This window comes from Daktulosphaira vitifoliae, unplaced genomic scaffold (genome assembly GCF_025091365.1).
Source record: "Daktulosphaira vitifoliae isolate Bord-2020 unplaced genomic scaffold, ASM2509136v1 Scaffold_1, whole genome shotgun sequence".
Classification (NCBI taxonomy): domain Eukaryota; kingdom Metazoa; phylum Arthropoda; class Insecta; order Hemiptera; family Phylloxeridae; genus Daktulosphaira; species Daktulosphaira vitifoliae.
In genome coordinates, this window is record NW_026099572.1 from 25,005,165 (window position 1) to 25,030,082 (window position 24,918).

Here is a 24,918-nt window from a genome sequence, read left to right on the forward strand (position 1 = left end):
ATTTTATTTTTTACATTTTTAACTTTATAATGCTATAACTTATTGAAAAGTGTATTGATCAATATAATTTTTTTATGGGAAATACTATTTTTTAATAATCCCTTTTTCATTCGACATACTTTATCTTAATCAGGATATTAATAAGGAACTAGCAGTTTATGAAGCTTTTGGAATAATCCACCAATTTTTTAAAATTAAACACTATCTAAAGATTTCCATCGAAGAGTTTTTTTTTGATAGTGATTTTTATCACTGTCAGATATCATTATACTTGATCCAACTATGCCACGTCACCACTGTGCTGGGTTTTTGTTAATTTTGATTTTACAAAAGTATTTTCCAGTTTGCTATTTTTATTTTGATAAACTAGTGATGATAGTGACAAATTAATATAAAAACAAAATGAGATTTAAGATAATAATTCTATACTCTCTTGTATTATTAACAAATTTTCAACTTAATTATTATGATAATGTTTTTTATCCGTGAATATAATTTAATATAGTNAAATGTTTTTTATCGGTGAATATAATTTTAATATAGTGTTTAATAATAATCGTTTGAAATATCAAATAAAGTTATCAAATGTTACAAACTACATTATTTGTAGCTAATAATATTAATCAAAAACTAATTTTTGGTATCTTTTCTTTCTTTACCAATTTATGTCTTCAGCAAGACATAANGTATCTTTTCTTTCTTTACCAATTTATGTCTTCAGCAAGACATAAAATATCTTTGTACACTTCATTTAAGTTATAAATATATTAAAATAAGAATAGGAAATATAACATGGATGGAGCTTGTGTGCAGATTACATAGTTGCGGTCACTATGTACTCGCTAAGAGAAATAGAAACATAAAAATTGCGCCATTTTTACTGTATCATTTTCTCGACGATTTCACTGTTGAACGCGGTGGCGTATGAGGAGCGGACTAAGGAGGCTGAAAGCGAGTACCGAGAAGATATTTAATGTATAAACAGGTTTTTAACACCAAGTTGTGTAGATAATGTTGCTGCTATCGCCGCAGTAGCCGCCGGTCAGTGATGTTGAGCAATGGGGGCGGGAAACTCACGATCGTATCACCTGGAGCGAATACCATCAAAAGACTTTGTCGGTAAAGAGCAGTGGAAGGAGTGGACGTAAAAATGCAAATAATACTCTTGTCTTTGCTCCAGTAGCTTTTGACAGTGACATTCATCACAATCTAAAATGATAAAAGTGGTGTAACACTCCTCTTTCCACGAGTGCATACTGATAGTGGAACCACCCACACACAAATGTTTACATAACAATTACACTACCATTGTTTCTTGAATTGAATAACTTTGATGAATTCATAAAATATCAAGTTTACATTGTAACATACTAAGGTTTGTATTAAGAAAAGATAAGTTTATTCAAGTTAATCCCAAAGACAATCTTAGAAAAAGATAGTTATTTTAATAAAAGACAACGATGTTGTAGTATTATTATTGTATTATCTAAAAACACCGTTAACAAGTCCTACGGAAACAAATGTTTTATATTTGGTTCTGTATATTTTATAGATTAAACTACGGAAATTACATTGGCATAACTAATACTGCAATCAGATTGTAAGCACAATGCTAATTGTGTTTTGCTAAATGATATCGTTAGTAAATTTCCTTTTTTTGGTCATCGTTATCGTTTTTACATTTAATCAGGAAATAACTTATTTATGTCATTTTATTGTCCATTTTAATAGCTTACGTCTTAAACGCAATAATCATTGAAAGAGGTTGTCACTAGTACTATGATCACATCCAACGACCGAGAACAATGACCATTATCCATTTTAAACTTACTACAGAATATTATTATTTACTAGGGAATGCAGAAATTGTTTTCGTTAATTCTTTCTTTTTGTGTGGGTAATTTGTTCACGTACATATGTACCAAACAGTTACACGTTTTTGTTACTAGATACTTGTAGAATTGTACTGAATTTTTAAAAATAATCTGATCATATAAACCAATAATCATTAATTAACCCATAATACATGTACAAGTTTTCTCAAAAAATGACTTGTGTCTTCTTTTATAAAAAAAACGTCTATTTATAGTCTAAATCGACAATTTTTAAAGATTCTCTATATAATATTTTTAAATAAAATATATCAGTTTAACTATCATATTTTATATCTTTATTTTTGACATCATAATTTCGCATAAAACTGTACGAGGTGAAATGAACTAATGTAATGTAATGATAAATGTATGTTGGTTATATCACTTATTATTAAGTCTCTGCAATAAATATTCTNTGTAATGATAAATGTATGTTGGTTATATCACTTATTATTAAGTCTCTGCAATAAATATTCTGTCTGAGTTAACCAAACAAAAATTTATCAGATAATACTAGATAAGCATATCAAAATAATCTTTAAAAAACTGTAATGGTTTTATACATTTATGTTAAATGTTTAGGCGTTATTGATGGATATCTTAAGTATGTTCAAGATATACTATGCGACTATAGTCATATAGGATTATTGTTGGCCAACGATGTAAATCAAGTACGTGTTTATAATACACAATATTATTAAACGTATTATGGTGTTCAAATCATGTTTTAATCGAACTAAAAACTTTTGAACAATGTCTATAAATAATATTATATACTAATATTTAAATAATAAAATTTCATCAAAATTTATTTTTATGAAACAATATCTTTAATGTGAATCTGAGAAGGAATTAATTTTACTTGATGTATTTTTTTGGAACTTAAATTGCATAGATATTTAATCATATATTACGCTTATATAGCATAAAACTTGTAATCAGGATATAAATATGGAAATAGCAGTTTCTTTTGCGTTTGGAATAATCCTCCAAATTCTTAATATTAAACACTATTTACAGATTTGTATCTAAGTATTTCTTATGATAGTGATTTTAATCACTGACAGATATCATTTATACTTGTCCTAACTATACCACGTCCCCACTGTATCATGACCCGACTGTGCTACAGTTTTTTATAAAAATATAATATAATATTTCATTTTCACTAATATTTATACTAACTACTATTGGATGTGTAAAATTTAAGTTCATACCACTCTATATATTAAAACACTCATAATTTAATAATTACATATCCTTCAGTTGTTATCCATTCATTAATATATTTTACACGAAGAAAGCTAAAAAAAGACTATTTTAAATATTAGAAAAAATCAAAATTTTAATATAGTAAAACACTCTGTTAAGTGTTTGTTTCCAATTTTTATAACAAAGTTATATTCACTAGTAACTGAAATTTGTGTTCGTAATTATTTTACTTTAATGTTATATTACAAAATTTTTAGAACAAAAAAATCTAACATTATTTTTGTAATTATAAGCATTAATAATGGTAATATAAAAAAAATAATCTCAAAATAATTAAAATTTTAGAAGGAGTTAGTAATCAACAATACATCACTCACCCTAAATATTTTTGTTAAATTATTATTTACCTTTTGTGAATAGTTATGTAAATAACGTTTCTTAAAACATTTGAAAAACAAAGAAAGTGTTCTTTTTCTTGTATACTAACAGAAATTTAAAATATAAGTCATTCTCAAAGAATAAAAATATTAATTCGATATAAGTAATAAATATATATTTTTTAGTTATATCATCTTATTCCTGTTTAAAAAAATCGTTTTAGTTGATAAAGTTTATATATTAGAGTGAAAATGTTAAAATACTAAGCTATAAGTTTTACTATATTAAAACATTCTATACGACATGTTTTAATATCAATTAAAATATAGCTTACTTAAGAACTAAAAATAATAGTTTAATGTTATTTAAACAAAGCATCTTTAGCTGGAATAATGAGAAGAGACATTTTTTTTCTGATTTATTGAATAATTAAAACGCTTATAAGTACCAAAATAAGGCCTGATCTAGTGGGTAAAAACGTATTTCTCGGCGCACAGGGTCCCGGGTTCGTTCTCCAGGGTACCAACGAGATTTTTTATGATGAAATAAGCCGGCCATAATACCTATCCCGTCCCACATTGACCTAACAAAGTATCATCTTTGACTCCCTAAAATGTGAAAGGAGGCCACCACTCTCTGTAGCATGTTAAGTTAGGAAAAAATAAGGATAGTGATAATAGGAAAAAATAGGGAGGAAATAAATCAAAGGCTAGAGGTGTAGAGATCAGCTCTGGAAGAAAAGGGTTTAAGAATAAGTAGAAGTAAGATAGAGTATATGGAGTACAGTTTGACAAAGGAGAACACGAGGTAGGTGAAATGAGAAGGTCAGTGACAATAAGCGAGGACGTGATTGAAGAGGTGGAGAGTTTTAAGTATTTAGGGTCAGTTGTGCAAAACAGTGGTGGTATTGACGAGGATGTAAGACACAGAATTAAGTGCGGGTGGTTGAAGTGGAGAGAAGGGTCTGACGTCTTATGCAATAAAAGAATTCCAATAAGGCTGAAAGGTAAATTCTACATGACTATAGTGAGACCAGTTATGATGTATGGTTTAGAGTGTTGGGCGGTTGATAAGAAAGTAGAGCAAAGAATGAGTGTAGCAGAGACGAGAATGCTTAGATGGATGAGTGGAGGAAAAAAAAGAAGATTAAGAACGTTAGGAAGGAAGAGATTATATGTAATGAGACGCTCCAAAAATGTTATTGAAATTGCATCTATGTATTAATTATAATTAATAATTAATAAATGTAATAATTATTACAAACAATCAGGGAAAAATCTTGCATTAAACATCGTGATTTATCGATATCAATTTTATAATAAAAAAAAACATATATTATAAATATATTTATTAATTATTAAATAAATCAAGAACAAGATAATGATATATGATATATGAATGAATAATTATAAAAATTTGTAAATGACAGGGAAATAAAACAAATTTAGAACTATAATGTTGATTTAACAAATTTTTCAAATTCAAAAATTAATTTAACTTATAAAATTATTTGACGTTTTAGTTCTCGAAAAATAAAAATTTCAAAACCTTTATATTTTAAAATATTTGTTGAGTAATTAATTTTTTTCTTTTGATTTAAACGTTTATTAATTTATATTATTATAACACTGTACTAATATTTAATAATATCTTCTTCTTTTTCTTCGCCTTAATCCAGACTACTTGTGGTCGATCACGCATATCCTAAATTTCCACTTGACACGATATCCACATCATCTACGCTCACATCAGCTGTTCTTATTTATCTGAACCAAATGAAAATATAATGTATTTATACTAAGACAATTATATTATAAATTCTTATTAATTGTAATTGTACATAAACAAAATTCATAAGAAGCTTACTTAACAATACTTAGTTAACGTTACGAACAACGTTCAATTGGTTGGGTTTCTAAATTATTTCATTTTTTTATCTGTACAAAACAAAATCTTGTTATATTAACTATAAACAAAAAAAATTTTAATTTGAATCTCTGGACTATTTTAGGTGTCAAATGGATATTTTTGGTAATACAATCCCAATATTTTTTAAATCAACATAAATCAGCATTATTATAGTATTAAGAAATGTGATGCCTGTTTATTAAGATTTATAAGGTTATTACTGAAAATTTATTTAAAAAATTTATTGTTTAGCTTTGATACAACATATTGCTAACAGCTTGACAAGATGTTAACATATTTTCAACAAAATAACTATTATCAGTTATTAGAAAATCTCAGGTATGGAGTTATATAAATACATTTCAAATATTTATATTACAATATAGATATCCAAAGTTATACTTTATAGAGGAAAAGTTCTTTTTTTTCAAAGTCGTGAATATTCTTCTTGTAAACAGGACATATTTTGTCGTATAAAATAGTGGTTAATGGGTGTGTCATGTTTATTAGAAAAATAGAATTGAATGGTGCAACTAAGAAACTCTCTTAAGCATAGGCGTAACTAGGTGGGTCGGGTGACAAGGAGAATGAAGAATTAGCCCCTAACTGGCTATACAGAAAATATATCTGCCAATAGTCATAATTGACAATAAATACTGCGTATATGTGAATAGCAACATCATAAAAAACATTAGCTAGCTGAATTTTTAATATTTCATATATTATACATATTTATTAATTTAAACATTTCAAATTTTAATTATTTCATTTAATAATAGAATAAAGTGATATTAAAAAATTAGATGTCATTTGCTATTAAAATAAAACCTCAAACATTTTATTAAAATAAAAATATGTGTTTAAAAAAACATAATTGACATCTAGCATAAGCATAAAAAATGAACTTAAAAAAAAATACATAGCTCATAATACAAGAATGATATGTAACTAAAGGTAACCAAAAAAATAAATGTTGAATTATTTTTATCTGTGAGTAGATGAGTGCGTTATGATAAAAAAATAACTCTGTATTAGATGTTATTGATAATATTCTAAATAGTATAATAATGTATATAATGATTTTTAATTAAATTTTTTGTGTATTAAAATACTTTAACCACTATAACTATCATTAATCTACATTTATTTTTACAATTTATGAATTTTGATAATTATTGTTATGTGATCAAATATTCAATAAATTTTATTTACAATTAATTAGCTAAGTCTTGGTTAGTAAAGAACTGATTTATCGTATTTTATTTATTTTCTAAATATACTTAGGAAAAGTCATTTTCTAGCAATATACGGCAATTGAGATTTTAAGCAGTCAGTAATGATGTGATTTATTATGAGAATGTACCACAAATTGGTACTTTAACTTTTAAAATAAGGAATAAATAACTCAGATAGTTTTATCCAATTCTCGTTCGAATGATAATGATCTCTTCATAATCAAGTAATGTATTTATGGGCAAATAGCATTTTATCATATTTTTAAGAACACATGGAGTTTATAATACAATAAAATAGCTAAATTTCTCTATTGTAGCAATATTTTATTTATATTTTTATTGAATAACTAATAAAATCTTAAATCTTAATTATTACTATATATAGTGAGAAATAAGATAGATGTTATTTAAATATTTACAAACAACTATGCGAACATTTTGATTAAATGCAATAAATATATGACATAATGAATGTTGAATACTGAGTGATCGGTTTATCATAAATCACTCGATTAATCGTAGAATAAATACAATATTGGAAAACACATAATTTATTTTTTTAGTTAGCGTTTCTAAATATATATTTAAAAAACAAAGTTTATTTACAATATGTAAATCACAAATAAATTACCTATTAACAAGTTTTTGTTTTACCATATGTATTTTGTCCAGTTACAATAGGACGCAAGTACAAAAAAAATTTTAATTGATTAGAAATTATAGCTAATAATTAGCAAAATTTAAGCCAATCTAAAATAAATATAAAAATACAATATTGCCAAGAAATATATCGAGCACAACTTTTAAATATTTCATAAATGTGTTATTCTAACATTTTAGACATACCACGTTCAATATCTAATTAATCTTACTAAATAATAATATGAAAAATTATTTTAATGAAACAATGATACGATGTCATCTTTGAGTAATAATAACTAACATAGTCCCAGTGTTTTGTAACTGTTTTATAGGCTAATAATGCTTTATTTAATCATTTTGTATTTAGCGTTGATAATGGTAACATAAATCCTGAAATACGTATCCGCAATTTTTTTAATAACTTCTATGGCTTTTAGAGTAGAATATTTTTAATATATTTTTAGTTATAAATAAATAATTTTAATATAATTTCAATTTTAAATAATATTAACCATAAGTGATCTTTTATTATAATATTTTACAAGGTTATAAAGAATATATATTAAAGTTATAAAAAATTGTCTAAAAAATAAATAGTTATTACACAATTATTTACATGAAAACTAAATTACCTGTTTCATAAAAATCCTAATTATCTTTAGTAACTACAATGACAATAACTATAAAACAACAATTATAATTATACTAAATTTATTAGGTAATATATGTAAACAATATATTGTTGAAAGATCGAGTTGATTCAATACAGTAGTCATTTAATTAATAAAAATTTGCAATATTTAAAATTCAGTATGAACCGCAAACATTTCTTTTTATGTTCTATGATTGTAATTTTTAAAACAGTGTCAGGAGATTTTATAAGAGTGATGGACAGACCAAATCTTGCAGCCGTAGGTTATCAAAAATTAAATCAATCCTATACAAGCATTTAGTTAATAAAAATATAAAAACTATAACGCTGTAACTTATAATTGGAATTTCAGGGAAAATATAAATTAGTATTTAAAGCAGTCTTTCCTTGTAATAGAAGTAATACTTATCCTATAAATTTTAATTGGTATTTATCAAAAGTTACTGCAACAAAGAGTGTATTAAAGGGAAATACTACATTACATATCGAATTTAATGATAATTTGTATGTAAGTTTCTATATTTAAGCAATTTAATCTGTATCAATTTAAATAAAAATATATAATTTTTGAATTTAGTTCAATATAAATATGGCTATTTGGTCAAAAATTGGTGGATGGGTAGACAATGCATTTGTTTATAAAAACAAAGATGCATGTTCCACTTTAAAATCGTTTATGGGAAAAATATGGAATGATTTTTGTACAAAAGGGAACTTTAAAGGTTGCCCGATAATTCCAGTAAGTGGAAAATTAACATTATATGTAATTTATGTTTTCTAATTTTAAATAATTGTAAGAATTTAAATATGTTTGATTTTTTAAGAAAACATGAACATATATGATTATAAATAAAATTAGATTATAATCATATTTTTAATTATAAATGTTTGTAAAATATGACCAAACAATGCGTTACAATCTCAGTACATAGGTATCAAAGTTTGATTTGGTTTCATTAATCTGTACTGATTTTCCTTCCTCTAATTTACTTTCTCGGAAAAAATTATATTATAGTATATATTTTTTGTTACTATTTTAGAAAATTGTTCAATTTGCCAGGTATTATATATGTATTGATATTATTTTTAATATTTTATTAAAATGCATTTAAGTTTCAAACTTTTAGTTTATTTAATATATTTTCATTGCAGGGGATTTATATAATGGATGGATTTGATTTGTCATTAATTGAACAGTCTAATTTCCCAAAGGAGTTTTTTTATGGAACTTACAAGTTTAAGTTATTTTACACAAATAAAAATAATGACATGATTGGTTGTCTGTGTTTAGTAATTGATATAAAAAGACCATGGGAATAGATCTTTTATCTAAATTCAATTATAATTATTTGTTTAAACATGTATGATAACAAGTTTAGATGGAATATTATTTCTAATTTGATACATTAGAGATTTTACAAAAAGTAATGAATAAAAAAAATCAAATTACTATTATATCACTATCTATGAAATGTGTTTTTTCTATATATTTAAAAAGATATTTTCGAGTAATTTGTCTCCCTTACACAGTTATTAGTAGTATTAAAATAGTAATTTTATATAAATATATTTTCTTGCATTATTTATTCATGATTTTGTTAAGAAAATTTATTTAAAGTTTATTAACAAGTATGTGAACATTGTGTATATTGTATAATAGACAGTTAAATTCCATGTAACTTGGACAATTTTTATTTTTTGGACTCACGTAAATCACCTTTATAATTCAGATACTTTTTTAATCACTAAATAAATATTACGTTTTTTTGTTGAATAAAATTAAAAATATTTGAAAAATAGTACTTCTTACAAACTAAAAAACATCAACGTGAAAACTTAATTTCGATGGTCATCTAAATAACAATTTCGTGTCTCACACTTGAGTCTGCAATGAGTATACACAAAAGAGTTGATAGATGTATGTTAGGTCATCGTAGGTTACACCATTTCAAAGCAGTTGTTTCTACTACTACAGAGGTTGAACCCTTCTGGCCACGATGACCGGCACTGTTGTCTCTCTCCACAAATCGTGCTGTATATCTTATACATAACATCATATATAGAGCGATTAAGGTGTTAGGTGTAACGACACGATTACAAATATATAATAAACTTATGAATAAGGTGGTAGTGGTATTCCAATTAAATAAAGACTATAATATATTGATTAATTTTGAGATTTAATTATTATTTGGTCCACGAAATATCATTCACTATACGTGACTATTTTAATTATTCATTGTAGGCTAGATTTTGTAACAATATTACCAGCAATGTAACAATCGTTTTTAACAAAAAAAAATTGTCTGCATATATTAAATATATGTAGACTATATATTATACTTAAATCGTTTTATATCTATAAAACGATTTAATAATTGATAGTTCTAATAACTTATTTATAACAAGAAATATTTGAATGAATTAAATTTTTGAGTCCTATTTTAAAATAAATCTAGCTACTACAGTGTTCTTACTTTTACAACAATCAGCTAAGATCAGGTTCTGTAAATCATTTATTTTTTAAATTATAATACAAATCGTGTGATACTAGGTATGTTTAATTTGCCATTAACTTATCAATTCAACTATTTTTAAGCATTGTATATTAATGTGGTAAATAATTGGTCAACTTCCAATTTATTATATTTTAACATTATCATATTCATACCAATTCTTCTATCAGTATTATGAGACAGTAATTTTTTCCTGTAGTTCATTCATTATTTAGCTATAATAGAATAAAACAATACAAAAAAACTTCATAAAATATTCATTACATTCTAAAAAATTATCTTAATCGTGTAACTAAAGAACTTAGTATATAACTTAATATATAACAAACAACTTATTGGGCAGAATATTTTATGCCTATGCGAAAATTTTGATTAAATGCAATAAATATTTGACAAAATAAATATTGAATACAGAGTGATCGATTTATCATAAACCACTCGATAATCGCAAAGTAAAAACAGTATTGGAAAAATGATTTTTAATTTTTTTAGTTACAAATAATTCTATATTTAGAAATTAATAATTATTTTTTAGGATTATCCCTTATAACTTAAAGGGGTATCAACTTTATTTTTCTAAACGGAAATTTATATATTTAACTAGCTTATAAAATAGAAAATAATCTAATTAAGAAAATTACTGGTTAATAACAATTTATGGGACAGTATTTCAGAATTTATTAATAATATAAAGTAATGACTGGATGTGAGGAGTGGTTACTGCTATTTCTATCATTAGTAATTTCCCTGTTGTATTTTTCGTTCCGCCCTAGTATAAAAATGAGAATTTCATCCAAAGTACTATTACAAAAGTTATTATCGACCAGTCATTTTCTTAATTTGATAATTTGATATTTTATAAGTTAATTAAATATGTATGTTACCATTTAAAAAATAAAGTTGACACCCATATATGTTATAAGGGTGATCCTAAAAAGTAATTATTAGCTGGTAAATTAAAAATTATATGTAACAAAATTATATCAAAACACAATTTTTCCAATAATCTATTTATTTTGCGATTCATCTAGTGATTTATTTTAAAACGATGATTGTATATTTCATTAAAAGTAAAAGTAAAAATACAGTTTATATAGAAAACAGAAAGAGCCTAAAAATATATTTTTTAAAAACAAATTTTATTTACTATATGTAAATCAGAAATTAATTACCTATAAATAAATTTTTGTTGCACCATATGTGTTTTGTCTAGTTGCAATAGGACGCAAGTACAAAAAAAAATTTTATTAATTAGAAGTTATAACTAATAATTAACAAAATTTTAAAAAATAATTGACACACACATCCTGTTGCAACTAGATAACAAATACGTTTGAAAAAAGGTTGAATCAATTCGGTCATCAATCCGTAAGCCAAGCTAAAATAAATATAAAAATACAGTGACTGTTACTATGTTTATAATATTAGTTTTTATGCGTTCGTGACAGTTAAGAGTCTGGGAATTTTTACTACAGTATTTCCTTTAAAAACAGTTTTGTGGTTAAGTTATTTGATAACAAAGTCCCAAAAAATATTCTACATTTTCATTACAAGGAAAAGTAGCTATGGAAACTATTTTATATACAAGATGAATCAGTGGCGCTTATATTAAATTTATCAGTATTGCATAATAAAAAAAAACTCACCAAGACATCAACATCTTCAATTTCTTTTTAGTGTTGTTTGTTTATTAAATATTATGAAGATATTTTTTTTCTCAAAATTATAGACATTTATTAGGAGAAGCATTTTCCTTATCAAACAAATGTGGTATATAAATCGATAGCATTACATGTATTAGTGATCGACGCCCTCTGCAGTGAGTGATGAAGATATGACAAATTCAATGACTTTTGATCTTTAATCAATTAGTTGTAATTTATTTTCTAACCTTCTTTGTATTTTTAGACCACGATAATAACACTTTTATCTATTATATATTTCTAATAAAAAAAAGGTTTAATTAATTTTTTTGATTATGTCAAAATTTTAAAATATCCATTTTATAGTCCTTTTCTAAAAAAATGTTGATAGCTTGATAACAGCTTAAGATTAATTACATATGAGTTCAGGGCATACTCTATGTATGAATATCATGTATACTTACCCTTTAAAGGGTAAAATTTAATGATTAAAAATATCACAGTATTAGGTATGTAAATTATTACTTATTCGTAAATTTTGCCAAGAAATATATCGAGAACAACTTTTAAATATTTCATAAATGTGTTATTCTAATATTTTAGACATACCACGTTCAATATCTAATTAATCTTACTAAATAATAATAATAAAAATTATTATCATATACCCTTGATAAAATTTCTCTATCATAATTGATTGAGGTTTTTCTTTGGGTGTAGATCCCGAAATACGTATCAAAAATTTTTTAATAACTTCTGTTGGATTTTGAGTACAATACTTTTAGTTATAAATAAATATTTTTAATATAATTTTAAATTAAAAAAAAATATTAACCACAAGTGATCAATTTTTAGTATACTATTTTACAAGGTAAATAATATATTAATATAATATATATATTAATAACAAGTTATAAAAAATTATCTAAAAAATAAATAGTTATTCCACGATATATTTTCATGAAAACTAAATGACCTGTTTCATTATAATCTTATTTATCTTTAGTAACTGCAATAACAATGAATGCAACAACAACAATAATGATTATACTAAATTTATCAGGTAATATATGTAAACAATATATTGTTGAAAAATCGAGTTGATTCAATACAGTAGTCATTTAATTAATAAAAATTTGCAATATTTAAAATTCAGTATGAACCGCAAACATTTCTTTTTATGTTCTATGATTGTAATTTTTAAAACAGTGTCAGGAGATTTTATAAGAGTGATGGACAGACCAAATCTTGCAGCCGTAGGTTATCAAAAATTAAATCAATCCTATACAATCATTTAGTTAATAAAAATATAAAAACTATAATGCTGTAACTTATAATTGGAATTTCAGGGAAAATATAAATTAGTATTTAAAGCAGTCTTTCCTTGTAATAGAAATAATACTTATCCTATAAATTTAAATTGGTATTTATCAAAAGTTACTGCAACAAAGACCGTATTAAGGGGAAACACTACAGCCTACATTGGATTTGATGAAAATATATATGTAAGTTTCTATATTTAAGCAATTTAATCTGTATCAATTTAAATAAAAATATATAATTTTTGAATTTAGTTCAATATAAATATGGCTATTTGGTCAAAAATTGGTGGATGGGTAGACAATGCATTTGTCTATCAAAACAAAGATGCATGTTCTACTTTAAAAATGTTTATGGGGAAAGTATGGAATGATTTTTGTACAAAAGGGAACTTTAAAGGTTGCCCGATACTACCAGTAAGTGAAAAATAAACATTTTATGTAATTTATGTATTCTAATTTTAAATTATTATGAGAATTAAAATATATTGCAATTCTTTTTAAAAATACATGATCAGATATGATTATAAAAAAAAATAATATTATAGTCATATTTTTATTTATAAATGTTTGTAAAATATGACCAAACGATGCGTTACAAACTTAGTACATAGGTATCGAAGTTTGATATGGTTTCATCAGTCTGTACAGGTTTTCCTCTAAGTACTAGAGTTTAGTTACTTTCTTGGGAAAATATTAAACATAAAATGGTTTAGAATATACTNAGAGTTTAGTTACTTTCTTGGGAAAATATTAAACATAAAATGGTTTAGAATATACTATAATATATAGTTATTGTCACTTTTTAGAAAATTGTTCAATTCCCCAGAGATTATATATGTATTGATATTATTTTTAATATTTCAATAAAATGCATAAAAATGCATTTAAGTTTCAAAATTTTAGTTTATTTAATATATTTTCATTGCAGGGGATTTATATAATGGATGGATTTGATTTGTCATTAATTGAACAATCTAATTTCCCAAAGGAGTTTTTTTACGGAACTTACAAGTTTAAGTTATTTTACACAAATAAAAATAATGAGACGGTTGGTTGTCTGTATTTAGTAATGGATATAAAAAGACCATGGGAATAGATCTTTNTTTACACAAATAAAAATAATGACATGATTGGTTGTCTGTGTTTAGTAATTGATATAAAAAGACCATGGGAATAGATCTTTTATCTAGATTCAATTATAATTATTTTTTGAAACATGTATGATAATAATTTTACATTTATACATTTATATATATATATATATATATATATATATATATATATATTTATTCTAAATACCAAAACTTTAATATATAGATTGGTTTTTCAAGTATAATCATTCAATATTTTTGTAGTTTTTAACATAATTGGGAATAATTTGAAAAAAAAAAAATAATTTTTCTATCCAAAATGTGAGTATTTAAAGTTTTTGTTCATCAATTTTGATTCTCTTTAGCTGAGTATATTTTTATGCCTAAATAATTGAAAAAACATATATAATTATAATTATATACAAGGCCTAATGTATTTATTCAACTAAAACCATGAGTTATGAAAAACCACTGATTATGAGATATGAATTTTAAAATGATTACAGTGTGTCATGTCGCTTAATTTATAATTTCAACAAAAACATTTTATTTATAATATGTACACAAATAATGTATATGTACAGAGGGTTCAATAAGTAAGGTAACAGGTCAATTGTTACAAACAATGAGAACAATAGAAACCCGTTTTCTTACTTTCTGAACACTCTATATACATATTTTAAACTTTAAAAATGGTTTAAATTAAAAGATTTTTTATTTGTTTTTAATGATTAAAACTTTATAAAGTAACCTAAGGCCGCAAATCTAAAAAAAAATTATTGTTTTACGTTTTAGCGTTATTAAATCGTGTTTATTTCAATATTGTATGGAATTGATTGTTTAAAATGTTTTTAATACAAAAGTTACGTTTATTGTAGAGCACTTTAAAACGTTTTATATTGACACTATAATAACGCTTGTAAATGTTACAATTAGTTTGGAATTTTAGTATATGCATTTTTTCCGTTTAAAATTAAAGTCAAAGATGCATTGAATGTAAAAGTAAATAGTTTTTTGTTTCTCCTGAAAATTTTTCAAAATTGAGTTTTTGAGTTGTTTGTCAATTGCTTGTATAGTAGTAATACATATCTAATATGACATTATTGGGGTAGAAAATATTATTATATTGTCATCAAAACGTCGATTGAGCTTAATCATTTGTAACTTAATATAACCTAAGCCGAAGTTCAATGTATTTGGCATAATGGTACGTTTAGACTTATCACAATATATGTATAACGATCCATACACAGAACAAGTTTATCTATATGAAACAAAAGACTAAGAATGAATACGAGTATGGCAAATCTTCATATCTCGCTGTGATTGATGTTTTACTAACATTAATGAAATAGCAAAGTAGATCTATCGGTGAGAACATAGAAGCCACCATAGCCGCAAATATACATGACAAGACACATCTATCGCAAGAGCTACTCAGCAATTGTCGTTGATTATTATTGACAATCTGTAAACGGCTTGTTGCCATCATCAGTACCGTAAACGTGGTATGTGTTATTCATTGTCAAACCTATAAACAGATGTTCTCACAGCCCGTTTGTAGTAATGTTTAAACAACAGATGATTGCGGTTTTCCTTTTTAATCGCTGTAAAATCTGTCACCTCCGGTCTGATGTGATGGACTGCAAGTGCAAAGTTTCCTCTAGTCCCAGTCTAAAAACGGAAGGCACTAAATTTTTCCCAAGTTTGGCATAAATAACCTTTCAAGATTAACTTTACGTACAATAACATGTCTTTCAACCGATTTTGAATTTCATAATTAGCGTAAAACTGATAGTTCTTTTAACGATATAAACTTATAAAATAGATAATATTCATGTACAAATTAATTATCCAACGTGTTCACTTGAGAACCTTGCTAAAACTCATCAAACTATTTCATATATTATACGTGGTTAAACAATTAAAAAATTAAAGATAACTAGAAGGATAAAAGAAAGTCAAAATATCATTAAATTCTTTATGCATTCAACACTTAATACTTAAGATTAATAAATTAATTCCAATTAGAAATGGTTTTTTTTTTTAAATATTGATTAATTTCAACATAAAATATACTGGAAGATCAGTGGTTTTTTGATAAATTTAATATCTTAAATATAGCAAATATTTTGTGTTACTGTTTTTAACAGTTGTGTGCATATCAAGAACATATTTTTCACTATTTATTTTCCATGATAAAACGAGAGCGGAGTATACGTAAACCAGTGCAGTTTGCACCAAGCTGCACTACATACCTAATCAACGTACTTAAATTTTTGTAAATTAATAAGTATTTTTCCTAAAGTTGTTAACGACCTATCAATATGTTTTATAAGAAATAGGTTATTTTAAAATTTCAAAAAAAATTAAAGATAAAAAATTGTATTATTATTTTTTTCTTATTAGTGACACATAAGATGAGAACTTAAAAATCTAAAAAAGACCATATGGAAATACTTTTGCACTTCAATATTTTAAAATATGCTAATATGTGCTCAATATTTTTTTAAGTAGTTTATTTTTAAACAAATTTGACTGCACTGAACAGGACATAATGGAATCACAAATTCGTATCAAGCTAATGAAGCGTTCAAATTGCTCGTAAAACTGAGACTAAATTTTTGACATAAAAATAATAAAATATTTTGTTGTTTTTGAAAACAAATTGTCCCCTATATGCAATTATTTATGAACAACAATATGTTTAAAAATATATCGTTATCGATTAGTGGCCATTCAGTCACATATACAATAACATCATTATGATAGTGGTGGTGTGATGCGTAGTGTTAATTTTCCCAAATCAAAATGCTCCATATTCTTTTCTAACCGAATTTTTTTTTATATTTGTACTAAAAAAATATTCAAATATTAAAAGTCATACTCTAGTGACAAATAATGAAAAATATGTTTTCAACGAAGCCTAAACTGTAAAAACGATTAAAAAAACAATAACACAAAATATTGCGTGGATCAAAAGTTTTGCATAACTTTGTAGAAAAAAGTGTTATTGAATATATTCTACTCGATTACACATCAAAAGATTATTTAAAAAAAAAATCTAGTTGTAATTATCAGCGTTATGTGTTATTATTATTTTTTTTAATTGTTTTTCAGTTTGGACTTTGTTGAAAAAATATTAGGATATAAGAGTCACTAGGGTATGACTTTTATCATTTACATATACTTATGTACAATTATAAAAAAAAATATCCAATATACAATTTACTTTAGTCTTAGTTATAAAGAATAATGTGCCGAAAAATTATAGTTTTCATTAAACAGCCAATGTTGATATTTTTATTTTTCATTTTATACTTGATTTGCTGGAGGTATGACATTTATCACTAATTAATTCAAGGAGGCCTAGAAAACAACAAATTTTTTTTCTTTTCAAATTTTAATAATGTTTTGAAAAACCTACCTTCATTATACTTAATATAAACTACTGTAAGATGAAATTTTTAAAATGACAATTTCTAAGAGCTATTGATCATTATAGAAAAAGAATCACACAACTTTATAAAAAAATTACTGATTTTGTAATATTTTTGATATTAACACAATACTTACATAACTCTAAATTATTTCAAATTAAAGCTTGTTAAATGTATTATATGATTAAAGAAAGAAAACAGTTCCGGTAACTTATTGTCTATTATTAATCACTTCTATTGTTAAAAGTCATGCCATTTTTAGGAGATGTGTTAAATTTATTTTTAAATATGTTTTAAATACGCATCAAAGTGTTTTACGACTGTTATTTTAATCACTGTCAGATAGCAATCAATACTAATCTAAAAACTATTTCCACTTTAATGGATCCCTGCTGTATTTTTTATATATTTATTTACATCATATACACCTTTTCCAACTTTTATCGAACTTACAAAACATATAGGGTTTATTAAGTAAATTTTAGTGACTAATAAAAATAAGTATATTTTTTTCAAAGCCCGCATGTCAGAAATGATTTATAAAAACAATAAATACTATATTAAAGCCAACATAAATAAATCATAAATATTAAAATTACCATTATATGTTGGTTTATGGCTATAAATCATCTATGTTTTAAACAAACTCAAGTTTTAGTTGTAATAAAAATATAGTTACAATTTATAAGAGTTACAAATATGAATAACAATTTATAGAAATTTTAAGGCGTTGTTCAGATATAATTCTTAGTTTTTTTTTCAGGAAGCTCTGGTAGAATCGTGACCAACTATAAGAAACTTTTACGATATAAACTACAATACAACAAATAGTCGTTTTAATTATTATCCTTCTATTTGTTCTCAATGTTGAACCATGAGGGTAGAAACTATGAGTTACCAGTTATTATAAAAAAATTGATTACGATAACCAAATTTTTTTCCCGTATTTAACTACCTACGGGAATCTGAATGGAATGAAACAAATATTAAAATTTTTAATCTCCAACAAAATTAAATTAATACTTAAGTTGTTCTGTAATCGTTTTTAAACAAAATAGTAATAATAATAAGGGTACAGTGAGTTAACAAACTCGTTTATTACTGTCCTCATAAAAATACAGTATTTTGAGTATCTTTGTAAATGGTTATTATTGATATTTTAATGTACTACCACACATTATCATATGAAAGCAAGCGACTGAAAGCCTTGCTGAAAAATTAATGATATAATTAAGTAAAATGAGATCAAAATTTAACGATAAACTAATATTAAAATATAGAGCATAACTATATTTTTCTTCATCAGATAACTCACCAAGGTCACAACGAGTAATTAAAACCGAGCATTTCGGTGTCAAATTACCATTGCAGTATAATTCATGGCAACATTTATTTTGAGTTAATTTCATATTTGACTGCACTGTGGCGAATCTAGACCACCTATACTACGTATTGTATCTACACACACCCGATTTAGATCTTTGACCCGATAAATTTATACGGCTGTTGTGATATCCAAAATGAAAATCAGGACGACGACGGGTGGTAACCGTTTCTTGTATCCTTCTTGCGTACCCATGTCTACTCGTGGAGTCCTTCGAGAGAAATAAAGAGGGTATTATAATGTGTCATTATATTGTGTGTACTACGCTAAGTACATTTTCGAAGTTTTACTCGTATTGAAATCCGTTAGACTCGTAACGCGTGCCCATGTGTGTAGGCGTAGCAGAGCGTTCAAACAGGATATTTTAGACTTATGTGCGAGAGAGACCCACTGCCGGGGAAATTGTAAATAGCTGGCAGCGTTCGACATCGTCGTCGTGTCGTGGACTCGATCAGAGTGATCCTCTAAGGCCAAACTACTCACGCACCAAATATACCCTTCGGCCCCCGTTATCTGATCCTTGCGGTTTCATAAAAATAAAATCATATACATAAATATAGAACAACGTGTGTGTGTACGCGTAGTTTTATAATTTATTATTGGAACGCTTGCTCTTATTGTCTGGTCGCGATAGATTGCGACTACCATTTCGAAGCGGAGCTACTATTCCTACTCAGTCTACGTCCAGTTATTGCCACTATATACACTACTTAACCCGGGAGATCAGGTCACTACCGTCACCGCCTCCCTAGGCGATCGTTTCTTTTTTCATTATTTATATAATGTAGTTTTATATGTGTAATAATAATATTATCATTATCGGGAGGTACTTGTATTGTAATCGAAATATTGTCCATACGTCATTACGCTATGATAATCGTGTTGGTGGCTGCTGGCCTATGTCAAGGCGAGTAAAATTTTCGTGACTAACATAATTTACTTTGGTTTAATGCGATAATACTTGAGTAATAACGATTCTGACGCAAGATAATCGGCAAATATGAGACAATTATGAAATTTACTAAATACGGATTTAAAAGGGTATCATTATCAATAGTAGTAACGCCTTTTACTGTTTTACTTATGCGAATTTTCTTTTTTTTTTTCATGAACAACATAAGAGAAAATAGCAACATTTTGCATGAATTTCATTGTTATACCTCTTCAGAAACGTGTATCAAAGCAGTTTCAATTTACTTCCCGAACCTCGATATGACATGTTCCAACTATTGAACACCGACAAGTATAACGACCTCGGATTAGTAATGGGTTGCATACGGTCAATTGAGATGTGTGTCTTACGCATAGCATTACAGTTCCATTGCTGCCCAGATCTTTATGACGGCAAGGCGCACAGATCGCGTGACAACGAAACTTCGATTGGACATGCCGAGAAAGCTAAGCGTTAGATCGAGAAATTAATCGATGATTCTTCTATGAGTGCCTACGGATAACCATCAACCTGGTATCTTGGCGTTGTCAATCGATAGTTGTTGAGTTTATGTGTTTTGGCCAATTATCAAAGGGTCGCCGAACGCAGTTGTTTACGTGCCCGGAGGTATCTGATTCAATGGATCCGCAAAACAGTAGGAACGTCGTGACTGATAGTACGAGTTGTAACGTCATTTTGAATCTAAACAGTTTAATCTATAGATATGCAAAGGTTTTCAATAGTGGTTAATCTGAGTCATCCCCATTGGTCTCATTTGGTTTCGTATATTTTACAATCGTATCGAACGGTGTTAATTTATAGTGCACCACAAAGTGTTTAACTGTACAAAATATATTATAAAAAATAGATAAATAAACAAAAAGCGTTATAATGTGAGCAATTATAATATTGTATGATTTCAATAGGCGTTATCTTTTACATTAGCTAATTGGTTTCTCATGTACAGTAGCCCTGAATTACGCTAATGACTGGTTCGGAAATGGTACCGACAATTATTATTGTTATATTATACACCCGATAAGGTCAAGGTATGTACTTATGCGTGTATTATATTATTCTACTTTCATACGCTCTTCTGGGTAGACCAGAAGACTTAAATCGAATTGAGCATTTAGATAAAGACTCAGGAGTTACCTCTCTCTCTCCCTCACAGAATCCTTGGTTATTCCCGATAAAATATATAATTGATTCCAATTTATAATGTATGAACTGTGTGAGTATACGTTTGTGCAATCCATTATCAACCCATAATAGTACAAGAGATAGTAGATCCATTGTTGTTTTAAACACACTAGAAAAGAAAATCAAACGGTCACGACATTATATGGTGGCTTTTTATTAATTTAATATTTATTCTTTTTTAATATGAATACACTTATTGATGATTTAACTAGTACGGTTCTCTCACTTTGGATATAATAAATGCAAAATAATGCCCATGGCACTTTTATATCAATATGGTTGATTGTTGTTGAATTACACTTTAAATCTACTATGCATAAGTTACCCACAAACTGTTTCTAAGAAAAACTTATAGAGATCAAATCATTTGACGGCGACATAAATAAATCACGCAAAATTCATTGATATGAAATATAATAGTTAAATGTTCAATGTAAGAATTTTTGAATGTATAATTTCAATGTAAGAAATTATCAAGAATTTTTAAATAATATCGACACATCTATCAAGAAAAACCCTTTGTGGTACGCATGATATTGTTTTGAAGATTGATAAAAAGAATTTAAAAAAAAACGATTTCTAAGTCTATATGAGTTGAAGCCGTAAACGTCAACAGTGTGATTGAAATGGTTGCTTAGAAAGAATTATGTGCATTTATCTCCTTAAACGTCTAAAGTATACAACCATAACAGACAAACTCCTAGACAGTAATCAAACTCACCATAGTTTCACTAGATACAACTTATTTACCGAAGAACTGTGCAATAACAATAAGAACAGCTATACATTTTTTCGATTTATGTTATTTTGAACAAATATGTAATGTAGTTGTAAATTACAATGCAAGTTATATGAATTGAAATAAATAATGTTATGAAACAGCATTAACAATAACAAGTTATACATTTTTAGCAATGTTAAAAATAAAAATCATTTTAAAAAGTGTAAAATAATTTGTTATTAAATGAATTCAAAAGTTGCAGCTAAATCATTAGGTGATCGACATTATTTATTTATTTTGGTTTGATTTTGAACTTGTTAAAATTTTGACTATTTTACTTAAAAATGTGCACAGTTATAAATTGAACAAAGCTTCTACTTACATAGATAAACTACAATATAAAAAAAATATTTTGTATTTTAGACACAATAGAATAATGAGTATACGGTGGTGACGGTAGCAACAAAAACTTACAATTTGTATTTAAATATTTAACATAATGATTATTAACAGTGCTTGCATCTTCATTATTCGTGATCCGTCTTGAGTTTTGTCTCATCCCACGGACACACACTAGTATGAAACAATCTTAATTTTCAAAAAGATAATTACTTCATTATACACGGTCACGCATACCGTTAATAGCATCCAAGGTACGTGATTTTGCTATTACATATACATAATTATGTTTTTTTTTTTTTGAAAACCTTAAAAAGATTTGTAAAAATTAAAATTTCTGTGAATTGTTATTTTTAAAATGTCGTCCGTTTTCATGACAAAATTTTAAAAACATCAAATACAACCAATAAATTAATCATAGTATAGATTATTACATCATATTAGTTTTTTCGCCACAAAGCTGAGCACTTTTAAATAAAAATGACGTTAGACATAGTTATACTACTGCAAAATTATCGCATAAGATTCAAAATATTTATAAAAACAATTACTATTTTAGCATGTTTTTTTTTAAAGATTCAAATGCTTTTGAAATATTTTTATGAATAACATAAAAAAACTAATCGTGTAATTAGCAAGAATGGTGGTAAAATAACCACCGTAACAGACATTTTCATTAAATTGATTGGTTCATTAAGTATCACTTTTACAGATGTTAAATTATGTAATCCAAATAAGGAAATTACGATTTATAGATGATAAATATGAAATAAAATCTAACTAGCCTTGAAGTATATGATCTTGTAACAGATCTTGTTTAATTATTAATATAGTTCTTTCATTACTATTGATAAACCATTCGAATACACGATATGGATGAAAATACTAGATATTAATAAGTTTAACAATGAATCTGTCTCGCACACTTAACGTATTTAAATTACGAGATTATAACTTCTCGTGTACTTGATGATTCACTTCAGTTATTATGTCTAGAATGACTAATATTCACTTTTATTTTTATCTGAAACTGAATTCAATATCAAAATATAGGAAATTATTATTTGCATCGTCAGCAATGTTGAATGAAATAAATTATTTTTATAATAAGACGTATACGATTATTTATAATAAAAGAGTTTATAATGTAAAGACACGAACATCGGCAATGGGTCGGGTAATTCAACAAACTCGTTAACTAAATTATTAAATACTGTGCTTACAGTATTATAGGAAATGTCACTCGCGCAAATGGAATGCATTTCGTATTATTCTAATAAACATATTACTTAATGTAACTTTCAAAAGTTAAACAGGAACCTATATTTATTTTTTTACTATTATATGAAGAAGAGTCTAATAAAATGTTTAACAAGTTTGATTTAACGCAAACAATATTTCTATAAAACGCAATTTACCATTAATAGTTTGCATGGCTATAGACATTGAAAATAAATTAATTTTGTATTTTATTAGTATACACATTAGTAGAATCACTAGTATTTTTTTTATATTATCTTAAATATATTAAGAACACGTGTAAAAATAAATTATTTTCAACAAAATAATATATGCGTGTTATTTGCTTAGGCATTTGTAAAAAATCTTATAATACTAAAATATAAATTTTTAAATATATTACTATTGAATTTTACTTTTAAAATCTTTAAAATGATAAGATGAAGTGAATTTGTTTTCACCTCATGAATTTGCGTTTATAATTACAATATGTACTAAAGATTTAATATTGAACGTTTGGAATGTTATGATATATTACACTGTATAATCAATGAAATGTAATGATCAAATTATCAAAAAATTATACGTATTATTTAATCATATTTTTTCTTAATATCACAGTGAAGGTAATTTTCTTCTTTAGAAGCTTGAGGCCACTGATAAAAAATCTTGTTTATTCATTACTGCGCATTAGGAGTATACTTCGTAACTGATGGGCATATAATTTAAGTATACTTAATTTTAATGAATGTTGTGAAATTTATACCTATATATTTGATTGTCCAGAATACACAAGTGTTTAGGATCACCCAAACAGTACAATTTAATTATAATGTGTTAAAACTATAAAATATCTTTGTATTTAACCCTCAAAAAAATACCATTGAAGTTGTATGATTAAAATGTTTTTAAAGACCCTCTTAATAAAAAAACTAATTAAAAAAATGAACGCAATTTCTGTTAAGTTCTATTTTAACTGGAATTATATGTTTACTTTTGCTAAACAATTTTTTTTTTTTTTTTTTGAGAAATCAGTTTGCTTTAACTAACTTTAATTATAAAATTTTAATTCTAACTTGATTTCTAGTTTAAATTATTACAATTTGAATGTATATCCAACAATTTTTA

General features: G+C 25.7%; 1 protein-coding gene and 2 long non-coding RNA genes across 3 annotated transcripts; 1 reads left to right on the forward strand and 2 right to left on the reverse strand.

Annotated features, from left to right (window-relative positions):
* Positions 1-10,348: 10,348 nt before the first annotated feature.
* Positions 10,349-18,353, reverse strand: LOC126896942 (uncharacterized). The gene is made up of 4 exons (XR_007701987.1): positions 18,050-18,353; positions 12,064-12,360; positions 11,590-11,795; positions 10,349-10,632 (listed from the first exon to the last, which is right to left on the reverse strand). It is a non-coding gene; the product is annotated as an uncharacterized LOC126896942 (long non-coding RNA).
* On the forward strand, positions 13,166-14,478 carry LOC126896876 (uncharacterized). The gene is made up of 4 exons (XM_050670022.1): positions 13,166-13,316; positions 13,410-13,565; positions 13,635-13,796; positions 14,311-14,478. Exons 1-4 carry the CDS (start codon positions 13,218-13,220, stop codon positions 14,476-14,478), a joined length of 585 nt encoding a protein of 194 aa, XP_050525979.1. The 5' UTR covers positions 13,166-13,217.
* A 2,276-nt stretch (positions 18,354-20,629) lies between the features above and the next one.
* LOC126896941 (uncharacterized) lies at positions 20,630-22,903 on the reverse strand. The gene is made up of 3 exons (XR_007701986.1): positions 22,627-22,903; positions 21,384-21,540; positions 20,630-21,069 (listed from the first exon to the last, which is right to left on the reverse strand). It is a non-coding gene; the product is annotated as an uncharacterized LOC126896941 (long non-coding RNA).
* Positions 22,904-24,918: the final 2,015 nt, after the last annotated feature.